This window comes from Megalobrama amblycephala, linkage group LG22 (assembly GCF_018812025.1).
Source record: "Megalobrama amblycephala isolate DHTTF-2021 linkage group LG22, ASM1881202v1, whole genome shotgun sequence".
NCBI classification, from domain to species: domain Eukaryota; kingdom Metazoa; phylum Chordata; class Actinopteri; order Cypriniformes; family Xenocyprididae; genus Megalobrama; species Megalobrama amblycephala.
Genome location: NC_063065.1, coordinates 22,927,514 through 22,939,747, shown reverse-complemented (window position 1 = coordinate 22,939,747; position 12,234 = coordinate 22,927,514). Strand labels below are relative to the sequence as shown.

Genomic DNA, 12,234 nt, shown 5'->3' with positions numbered 1-12,234 from the left:
GTTTCGGTGCTGCTTTCTGAGACACACCACAGAGATCTGCAACAAGCTGCTCCATAAACTCCTTGTGCGTCATGTTGCCGTGTAGCTCCTTGTGCAATATGAAAGCATTGGTGGCAGCAATGTCCAAGAAGTGTAGAAAGACTTTTCTGTACCACTTCATGGTTTTGTGCTGTGCAGTGAAATACTCCAACAGCTGATCGGACAGGTCAGCACCCACCATGTGCTGGTTGTACGCAATCACAGGTGAGGGACACGGAAAAGTCTTTGTCCTCCATGTATCTCGTGCTTTCACTTTTCTTTGCACACGGTCTCCTGTATAGGCAGCATTGAAGTGGATGGACAAAAAAGAGGTGTCTGTTTGTTCCACCATCCCACACACAAGAGGCCCATCCCGAATCCACCTGATGGATCCCCTGGTGGACTTTTTGGTCAGCGAATTAGATGCACTCTGTGGGAAGCCCCTCCTGTAGTCTCTGTAAGTCCCACAATCACCAAACTTCATAGCAAGCAGGTCTGTTAAGAGCTTTGGACTTGTAAAGAAATCGTCCATGTAAACATGGTACCCAGAGCCCAAAGCTTTCTTGTCCAGAAGAGACATCACAGCATTGTATGAAATCCCATGGCCTGTAGGAAAGCTGTTCTTGCCCGTGTACACAGAGAAGTCCACAGTATATTCATTTGATGTGTCAGCAAGGACAAAAAACTTGAAGCCCAGCTTTGCTGACTTGGTTTCCGTTAACCGTTTCATTCCTGCATTTGCTCTGCATGCCACCAGTCTTTCCTTCACAGCTAAATTTCTTCTAGGATGATAGAAGGTTTTGCACGCAATACAGATGGTGTCCAAGAGGGGTCTGAGCCTGAAAAGCTGGTCATGTTCAGCTGTGCCCCTCTTTTTGTCATTTTCCTTGTCTGCATCTGGGTGACTCATGTGCAAATTCCATGAAATGGTGCGGTATCTGTCCCTTGACATAACTGTGGCAGGAAGTGGCAAAGAGAAAAGACTGTCCTGCCGCCAGTAGTCGGCGATGGAGCTCATCTTCACTGTGGCCATGTAGAAAACGAGTCCAATGTAGCGGTACATCTCGTCAACGCTGACATCTGTCCAACTGTATTTGCGACCCTTTGCAAGTGCCCTGGCAGCCTGAGCGTTTGTGTTGTGGCACAGATTTGACACGGCGCTCTCTGAGAAAAACAGTTTGAAAAGACTCATAGGGGAGTGAGAGTCAGTGAGACTCAACTGCGGCCCAGGTTTCTGTGCAGGCAGGAATCTCAGAGTCTCTGGATTAATGTCAACATCAGTTTCTGCTTTCCATGACAGATTCCTGTCTCTCTTTCCAACAGGTATCTGTTCGCTGTCATTCTCACATCTGTGGGGGGAGAAGACAAAAGTGAGCATGCTGACAACAGAAACACAACATTATCAGTTACTAAAACTGATATATTGCCCACTCATTACAAACACATATATTTTGTGTGTATTATTTCACAGTATTTAAACAAAATGAAACTGTCATCTGTAACATGAGGGATAAAAACACACTTACTCATTAAGATTCTCAACTGCGTTAAAAACTGAACAATGCTTGTGTGCCGCTCCTGTATGAGGTGCACATGAAGGAATCACATCCCTAAGAAAAGAAAAGGTAAATGTTAGTAAACATTTCTAATCTTAGATTGTCCAAGGTGGCATACCAGTGCATGCATAAGTGATTGGCAATTAATGGATATGGTCACACGCTTTATATGTGTTGATGGGGCATCAACAACCTTATGTCATGCAAGTTCAAAACATTTACACCTAAGCAGATAATGGAGAACACAGTTAAAGGGATAGTTCAGCCAAATATGAAAATTAGTCCATGATTTACTCACCCTCAAGCCATCCTAGGTGTAAATGACTATATCCTTTCAGGTGAACACAATCAGAGATACATTGGTTGTGAATGGTATGCCAAATTCTGAAGACAAAAAAAATGCACACATCCATTATAAAAATAAATAAACATATATATATATATATATATATATATATATATATATATATATATATATAAGAAATCAAATCATATTTTTTTATAGGGTAACATTCACAAACATTGTAACATCTTGGAGGACTAAGGATATTTTTAAATGTATCTCTGATGGTTTGAGGGTGAGTAAATCATGTAATCATTTTTATTTTTGGCTGAACTATCCCTTTAAGCTCTGTTGATGAAGCAGCATTTTACAGCAAACCCAAACTAGACCATTAGAATATAGTCTAAACATTTCCTGCTGCCACATTATAGAGAATAAAAATGCTCGTTTCGTAAGACATTTACATGTAATGAAAAGTCCACAGGACAACACATTTCACAATATTTCAAACTGTAGATTTCTGTCTGGCCATATGGGACTGAAAGCGCTACATGTGTAAGCGACTCTAATAACTAAATGAAGAATAAATGTCTTACTCATCAGAAAATGTGTCCTGCGCTGGATCAAAGCCCTCCTCAAAGTGCAGGCCTTCATCATCAATGTCTTCATCATCTTCTGATGAAGAACTGAACTCTTCCTCGCTGTCTACAGTCATCAGGAGATCTTCCTGGGGTGCGTGACGAGCCATCGTGATGAAAGGACATGTTGAATCGCCGTTGGAGCTCATCGGTCCGTCGGGTCCATCGGTTTGGTGTGTCAGGGCAACTTTGGACCCAGGCGCTGCTGATGTGAGCCAACCCCGCAGTCTGCTTTTGTCACCACTAGTTCACAGTTCCTACCTTTATTCACTTGAACAGTTGCACTTGCATTACTAAAGCATTAGTGACCCCTAATGACACTCATCAGTACAACACCTGGATACGTGTTTCAGTACATCATGCGGGCCATTCAGTGAACTCCAGACACAGGATTTAAAAATTCATGTCGTTCCAATTGTGTGTTAAATTATAATTATTAATATAAATCATTAATATTATTAATATTAACTAATTATTAAAATTATTAATTATTTACTTAATTAATAAACATCAAAGTACAACAATAAAACTTGTAACATGCAAAAGTAACAAATATAAAAAATCAATCAATAATCTTCTGTATCTCAGCAGGTTTTCATCAGATGTGCTTCAGTAATTTCCACAGTCGCTTTGGGATCATGCAGGTTTTCCTGAACTTTGGTGTGTTTTACGAGGAACAAGAGAACACTGATAAACAAAAGGAAGAAGAGAAGAAAAAGAAATATATATATATATATATATATATATATATATATATATATATATATATATGTATGTGTGTGTGTGTGTGTGTGTGTGTGTGTATTTTTTTATTTATTTTTTTTCCCCCCACCACCCAACTGAATAAAAACCACCCAACTCACTAAACTTGACCTGCACACAGCAGAGCAGCATCAGACTGCAGAAGTTTGTCTTCCTCATGTGGCGTCACTACAACTACAGGCGAATGAGACGAGGAGCTGATTTCTACCTGCTTCAGTCCAACTCCACTTATGTGAACATCTGGACTGCTGTTCAGAGTCTCGTCATCATCACCACTGGATACCTGCAGCTCTGCTTCCTCAAGAGGCTCTTCAAGAGCAAACCAGCAGAGGGCGACAAACCCCGCTGTTAACAAACTCTAGAACTGCGACTGTTTCACCTCCATTTATAACCTGATCTTGAGTAATTATCTGAGTCAATCTGAATGTAAAATCTTAGGTTGCACTTTATTTTGATGGTCCACTTTAGATATTCTACTAACTATAAGTAACTTGTCAACTAACTCTCATTACATTAGTATTAGTAGACTGTAGAAGAGTGTTAGGTTTGGGTTCGGGTAAGTAGAATAAGTTGGCATGTAGTTGCAAAGTTACTTATGTCAGTAGAATGTCTAAAGTAGTCCATTGAAATACCAAATCTTATATAGAGAGAGTTCATTAGTTTGTCTGTTGTAAATCCTGCCCACTTGTTTGCATTGTGACACATGCTTCAGTGCTCTGAGAGTGTTTATAGTGCTGTGAGTTTAACACTTCATGACTGAGAGCAGAACAGAACACAATCTTCATCATCACACAAGACAAAAGAACAACAATGAACACAATCACCTTCTTCATCTGGACTCTGACTCTCTGCATTCAGGGTAAATATCTTCTATAAATGCCTTGCAAAATAAACAACATCTCATTTACAGTCCAATAACCATTAATGACTAAAATATGGTAATTTCAAAGAGCTGGGGACAAGTGACAGTGACTCAAGATCCTGCAATAAAATCCATCAAACAAGAAGAAACTGTTACAATCAGCTGTAAAACCAGTCAGCCAATTTCTGGCCGTAGTGACTGTGTGTCTTGGTATCAGCAGAAACTTGGAGAAGCTCTCCTCATTTATACTATAAACAGTCTTCAGTCAGGAACTCCATCTAGATTCAGTGGCAGTGGATCTGGCAATGATTTCATTCTGACCATCAGTGGAGTCCAGACTGAAGATACAGGAGATTATTACTGTCAGAGTTACCACAGTGGTCCAGTGTTCACACAGTGATAAAGAGTGGTACAAAAACCTCGGTCAACGACCGTTGAAAAGGCAAATGACGCTGTACAAAGCGGCACAGTGTTGAATGGGTCACTTGTGCCTGTTTTGCCTTTGAGATAATATTGCGTCTATACTGTCTAAAGACGAGGTATTGGTGTAAGAGTTATCTCGTTATGGTAAACTGGTATCCCCTATTAAGAAAATCCCTCTCGGGTGCCGTTGGTAAAACATCTAGTCTCGTTTAGAAGACACGTTTTCATGGTGCTGAAAAATGGAATTGATGACATCGATCTGGTTTTCAAGTTCAAAATTGATAGGTTTGACTACACAGTGTTTGCAACATCTGATACTACGATTAAATGTTTTAGTTGTGGTAAAATCGGACATCTTGTTCGTGATTGTTCTAATAAAATGGTCAGTAAATGTATGGGTACAAACCAGGCCCGGCGCCACGAGGGGGCAAAAGGGGGCATTGCCCCCTCAGATCAGATTTGTGCCCCCTCAGTTTAGATTTTTCCCCCATTCACTCCCAATTTTATCCTTTAATGCGTGCGATCACACCGGTGTGATTAAACTTTCAGTGCGGCTAAATTCAAACCTGCTTTCGCGCTGCTGGCACTGAGCCAGAAATGGACGCGCTCTGTGCTTTTCATATTTTACAACTATTCAGTGTTTTCAACCACATAATGTTTATTTGAAGTTTCAGACATTTAAATAAACATTTAAATTACTAGCCTAGGCTATATCCTATATAAAAAAAGACATGTGTAGTTTGTTACATGCAAACCCCAAACATTATGTAAGATGAAATAATCCTTTCGATTATAATTTGTTTTTGTTTTTTCTATTCATATCAGATAGCCTACATTGCGTATGAAACAATAAAGTTGACTCTTTTCTCTCAGTTCACTTACGTTTATGTATTTCGGGAAAAAACTGATGAATTTACGTGAATGAAAATCCGACTGATCATCTGTTTTATCAACATGATCATAATAAACAACACAACTCCACATAGGCTATTTGACAATCGAAATAGGCTATATCAATAATTCATGATATAGTTAACAAGTCTGTGAATATTTTAAATGAAAAGGAAAAACGAAATAAACGCGATAGCCTATACCTGTCATAGTGTGGCTGCATGACGCGTTGGCAACGGGACATCCTAAAACGCTTAACGTGAAAAAAGCTTAACTTGGCTAGTAGCAGTGATATTAACAGACCAAACTCACTAAACATTGTAGCTACTAATAAATACTATGTAGGCCTACAAAAAAATCAGATGAGTCCTGAATGATCTCAATGCGTTTAATAACATGTTAAGCCTTTTCTTCCCATAGAAAACGCTTAGAAAGTGGCTTAATGTAGCCTATTAAGAAAGACAGTGATATTAACAGACAAAACTCACTAAACATCATACTAATAAAGTAGCCTAGCCTACAGAAAAGCAGTTGAGCCCAGAATTTGAACGCAACGTGTTTAAATTCATGAGCGTTTTCCTCATAGAAAACTATTATAAAGAAAACGTTTAACGTCACTAATGTAGCATAAGTGATATTAAACGATCAAATTCGGCACAAACCAATTTTTCTGTATATTATGCTTTAATATAGTCTTTACTAAGTTTGGTCTTTTAATGACACTGTCTTTTTTATGAGAGGAAAACACTTTAAATGTGTTGCGTTCTATGTTGTTTACGTTTGGTTCGTTAATAACACACTGCAGGGGAATTTAAAATAATGCTCTAAAATAATATAGTATATAATATGACAACGGCCCCCTCCAGAATTATGAATGCTATTAAAGTTAAAAAAAAAAAAAAAAAAAAAAACTATGGTGCTTATGAATTTATATTCACCTACTAAAGGATCAGAGTTCTTTTCTTTAAAAAGGTAGATCCTGTTTTGAAAGGTTTTAATCCAGAAGAATTGTTATTTATTAGGTGGAGATTTTAATTGTACCGCTAATGACAAGTTGGATAGAAACCATTTAGAACCACATGCTGCTTCTCAGAAAACACTAGTACAGCTCATTGAGACTCATGATTTATGTGATATATGGAGAAGTATGAATCAAGATGTTAGACAGTATACTTGGGCTCATAGTACCGGAAATTCTATCTCGTTGGCACGACTTGACAGAATGTAGTGTTCAGTATCAACGTAATTTTTTTATTTTTTTTTTTATTTTGTAAAATCATTCCAGTGGGGTTTTCTGATCACAGTTTAATTCTGTGCAGTGTTTTAATTAAGTATGTTAAGTGTAAGAGTGCATACTGGATTCTTAATACTTCATTGTTAAGTGATAAAAAAATGTAGGCTTATAGATAATTTTTTGGGGGGAAAACTTTTAAGCAACAAAAACATTTTTATGCTTATTTGCAGCAATGGTAAAGTTCTTATAAAATACTTTTTATGTTACTCAAGATATAGCCCAGTCAATGAAGATTTTAGAATCGGAAATTGTTGCTTTACAGGATGTAATGACCTCTACAAAAAATAAAAAACAACAAAAAGAAGCAATCTTATTAGACTTGTTGGGAGTTAGAGCACAAAGAGCTTCAGTTCGCTCACGTTTTCAAACTGTGGCCCAAATGGATGCTCCTTTGAAATTCTTTTTTAATTTGGAAATGAAAAAAGGTCAAAGTAAAATTATTCATTCTTATACAGTCAGCTACAGGACAAGAGTTTACTGAGCCCGCTGATATTCATAGCTGTGCTGTAGATTTTTTTTTTATTCTGACCTTTATAAATCTGAACTGATAGAATGGGGTGCAGATGCTGATTTCCTTGAAGGACTGTCAAAGGTGGATGAAGAGTCCAACGACAAACTACAACAGACTGTCATTGCAGGAGCTGTATACTGCCATGATGAGCATGGAGAATGGTAAATCTCCAGGAATTGATGGGCTAACAGTTGAGTTCTATAAAACTCTATGGCCCGTCATAGGAGAGGATTTGCTGGCAGTTTAATGACAGTCTGGAAAGAGGACTATTGCCACTGAGCTGCAGAAGAGCAGTTATTACGTTGTTACCTAAAAAAGGTGATCTTCAGTATATCAGCAATTGGCACCCTGTTTCATTGTTATGTTCAGAATATAAAATTTTGTCTAAAGCTTTGGCTATAAGACTTAGTAAAGTTTTAAGTCAGTTGATTCATTCTGATCAGTCTTATTGCATTCCTAACATGTCTATTTTCAATAATATTGCTTTAATTAGAGATGTTTTAGATGCTTCTAAACTCTTTGGAATTAACTTTGGTCTGATCTCTTGATCAAGAGAAAGCTTTCAACAGAGTTGAACATCTGTTTTTATGGAACACTTTAGAGGCTTTTGGGTTTAGCCTTTTTTTTTTTATATATCAATGATTAAGGCTATGTACTGTAACGTATTCGATCAATACGTTTTGCTAAAAAGGTTCTTGATTGTCACGGTTGAAGATCTGTGGTCTCATGCTGTCGTCTGTGTTTATGTTGTGCTGTCACATTAATTGTTTCATGTGGGCGTCGCCGCTGATTGTTTGATCAGCGGCAGCTGTTTTCAGTCTGGCCAGCCTATTTAATGCCTTGTCTTTTGTCTCGTGTTTGTCAGATCGTTGTTTGGTGTTTCCTGTACTGTTCCCTCTGTCCCTCGTGTGTGCTTCCCTTGGAGTTGGTTTCGTCGTGTCCTCATTCCGGTTCATTGTTCTACATTGGATTCTTCACTTCACCACTCCCGGACTTCTACACGATCATCTTTCACCAGGACTTCAGCACGATCACCACCATCTCACCACGGCTCATCGAAGTCCCTGTGTCACCGCTCTCCTGCTGGTTTATGTGTGTGTTTACCTGACGCTGGTGTTAAGCTCAATAAATGAGATTTTCTGACTTGCGCTTGCATCTATCCTTATTTCCCGTGACAGAACGATCTGACCAACATAATGGATGCAGCAAGTTCATCAACCACAGCATTGCGCAGATGGATCAACAGCAGGAGAGCATTTCCTCTACCGGTCGCGCCGTGCAGGCGTTGGTGAGACAGGTGTCCGAGCTCTCTCAAGAACTACAACAACTCCGTACTCCCGCTGCGCCGCCCACGCTGTCCGTTCCTCCCCCACCACCAATGCAAGGAGATCAGTCGGAGCCACGCCTACCAACACCACATACCTATTCCAGTGAGCCGAATTTCTGCAGAGCCTTTCTGAGCAAATGTTTGTTGTATTTTTCTCTCCAGCCACGTACCTTTGAAAGAGAGGAGTCTAAGGTGGTGTTGGTGTTAACGTTGCTCACCAGACAGGCGGCATTGTGGGGAACGGCGGTGTGGGAGAATCGAGATCCATGCTGTTCCTCGTTCCACGCACTCGCCGGCGAGATGAAAAGAGTGTTTGACCGTGCGGTCACCGGAAGAGATGCAGCCCGACAACTGACGGGACTGAAGCAAGGAGATCGCACGGTGGCGGATTACTCCATCGAATTCCGGACGCTGGCGGCGGAGTGCAAGTGGAACGAGGAGGCGCAGTGGGACGTCTTCCTGCATGGGTTGGCCGACCGTGTTCAAAGGGAGATCTACATCTTGGATTTACCTCAGAGTCTTAATGGACTAATTGATCTTGCCCTGTGGGTGGATGCCCGTATCAATCGTTTGGAGAATCTTCCTCGGTCTGACCTCAGACTCCGGGGCGCAGAGGCTCGAGGGGTCAACACTAGGGACACGGTCGGCACCTCTTTCAATCCTGAACCCATACAGGTAGGGAGACCTCGGCTTTCCCGGGAGGAGAGAGAGCGGCGGAGGTCCCAGGGACTGTGCATTTACTGTGGAGGGGCTGGGCATTTCCTTGACGCATGCCCAGTAAAAGGAGCGAGCCCGGTAGTAAGATTGAGGCTACTATCGGGTAGGATCTCCGCTGAAAAGTCCTCACCATCCATTCTCCTTCCGGTAAGACTGAGATGGGCCAATCACACGCTCACCTGTCAAGCCTTATTGGACTCCGGAGCTGAGGGTAATTTCATGGACATACAGTATGCACAAAGGTTTCAGTTACCCATCATTCCCCTCACCCATCAGATCTCTGTCAATGCTCTCAATGGACAGAATCTACCCGACATCTCCTTCACCACCAGTCTCGTCACTCTCATCACTTCTGGCAATCACACGGAATCTATCCAATTCCTCCTCATGGACTCACCCCTGGCTCCCATTGTTCTCGGTCACCCCTGGCTCACACAACACAACTCTAGGGTGGACTGGCGGCAGCACACCGTCATGGAATGGAGCACTCAGTGTCATGAGTCTTGTCTTGTGTCTGCTTGTTCTTCTGTGTCTGCTTCTGTGTTGCAGGATAAGGCCGCAGATCTGTCAAACGTGCCCGCGGAGTATCTGGACCTGAAGGAAGTGTTCAGTAAGTCCCGAGCTGCTTCTCTTCCTCCGCACCGTCCCTATGACTGTGCTATAGATTTAGTTCCCGGTAAGTCTCCGCCTAAAGGCAAGTTGTACTCTTTGTCTGTTCCCGAGAGGGAGGCCATGGAGAAATATATTTCTGATTCTCTAGCAGCTAAGTTCATTCGCCCTTCCTCTTCTCCAGCGGGGGTGGGGTTCTTTTTTGTTGGAAAGAATGATGGATCGTTGCGACCTTGTATTTATTACCGGGGGTTGAATAACATCATGGTAAAGAATACCTATCCTTTGCCGTTGATGTCTTCAGCGTTCGAGAGGTTGCAGGGAGCATCCATTTTCACTAAATTGGATTTAAGGAACGCTTATCATTTGGTCCGCATCAGGGAGGGGGATGAATGGAAGACCGCTTTTAACACCCCCAGGGGCACTTTGAATACTTGGTCATGCCCTTCGGGCTGTCCAACTCCCCGGCGGTCTTCCAGGCACTCGTCAATGATGTATTGAGAGATATGGTTGACCAGTTCATATATGTCTACCTGGATGACATATTGATTTTCTCCTCATCTCTCCAGGAACATGTTCAACATGTCAGGCGAGTGCTTCAGCGGCTGCTAGAGAATGGGCTCTTTGTCAAGGCGGAGAAATGCGAATTTCATGCACAGTCTGTTTCTTTCCTAGGGTACATCGTCTCGTCTGAGGGAATTCGCATGGATCCTGACAAGGTTAAGGCTGTGGTGGATTGGCCAAGTCCAGATTCCCGTAAGGCCCTACAGAGGTTTCTGGGGTTCGCCAATTTTTACCTGCATTTTATTCGCAATTTCAGCCAACTAGCCACGCCTCTGACCGCCTTGACCTCCCCCAGAACGACGTTCAGGTGGTCCGATGCAGCTGAGGCTGCATTCGCCAAACTGAAAAGTCGCTTTGTTTCGGCTCCCATCCTCATTGCCCCTGATCCTTCACGTCAGTTCGTGATGGAGGTCGATGCGTCAGAGGTGGGGGTAGGTGCAGTTCTATCCCAGCGTTCTCCCTCAGACGATAAGATTCACCCCTGCGCGTTTTTTTCTCATCGTTTATCTCCGGCCGAACGCAATTATGACATTGGTAACAGAGAGTTGCTGACAGTCAAGTTAGCGTTGGAAGAATGGCGTCATTGGTTGGAAGGTTCGGGGGTACCTTTTATTGTTTGGACTGACCATAAGAACTTAGAATATATCAGAACAGCTAAAAGACTAAACTCCAGGCAGGCTCGGTGGGCACTTTTTTCGGACGATTTGATTTTTCTCTCTCGTACCGCCCGGGTTCAAAAAACATCAAACCCGACTCCTTATCTCGTATTTTTGATCCTTCCGAACGCCCGTCTACTCCCGAGGGTATTCTTCCCGAGACATTAGTGGTCTCCACTCTGACATGGGAGGTCGAATCGAAGGTCAAGTCGGCCTTAGAATGGGTAACGCCTCCGCCTGGGTGCCCACCGAATCGTTTGTTTGTGCCGGAGAAGTTAAGGTCCAACGTTATCAAGTGGGGGCATTGTTCCAATGTAGCCTGTCATCCAGGGGTCAATCGCACCAGTTTTTTGGTCAAGCAACGGTTCTGGTGCCTGCTATGGCTCGTGACATTCGCATTTTTGTTTTGGCTTGCTCGATTTGTGCCACTGGTAAGACTTCCAATCGACCCCCGGATGGGTTACTCCAACCGCTGTCTGTCCCTTCGAGACCCTGGTCCCACATTGCACTAGATTTTGTCACTGCCCTCCCACCCTCCCAGGGAACACAGTTGTTTTGACCGTAGTGGACCGGTTCTCGAAGGCGGCTCATTTCATCCCTTTGCCTAAATTACCCTCTGCTAAGGAGACAGCGGTAACTGTCGTGGATCACGTCTTTCGGTTACATGGCCTCCCGATGGATGTGGTCTCCGACAGGGAGCCCCAATTTGTGTCCAAATTTTGGCAGGAGTTTTGTAAGTTGCTGGGGGCGACCGTTAGTCTTTCGTCTGGGTTCCATCCCCAGAGCAATGGGCAAACCGAGAGAGCCAACCAAGATTTGGAAAGAATGTTGTGATGTTAGGTTTCCAAGAATCCTTTCTCCTGGAGCCAGCAACTCTCTATGGTTGAGTACGCACATAATTCGTTACCAGTGTCTTCCACGGGCCTCTCACCGTTTGAATGTAGTTTAGGGTACCAGCCACCTATCTTTCCCAGTTTGGAATCCGAAGTCGCGGTCCCCTCCGCTCACGCCTTCGTCCAGAGGTGTCACCGCACTTGGACTAGAGCCCGTGAGACTCTTCTCCAAGTGGGGGCGCGCACCAAGGCTAAGACAGATCGCCACCGGTTGAAGCCTCCCGTATACG

At 42.7% G+C, this 12,234-nt stretch overlaps 1 protein-coding gene and 1 gene segment (V, D, J or C); both read left to right on the top strand.

The window, feature by feature from the left end:
- The window catches only part of LOC125258304, a 725,453-nt gene that overhangs the window by 234,931 nt on the left and 478,288 nt on the right, over positions 1-12,234 (top strand).
- LOC125258313 overlaps positions 3,950-12,234 on the top strand; it is a 37,678-nt gene continuing 29,393 nt past the window's right edge. Inside the window, 2 exon segments of the V gene segment in view lie at positions 3,950-4,116; positions 4,206-4,504. Coding sequence covers positions 4,068-4,116; positions 4,206-4,504 — 348 coding nt within the window.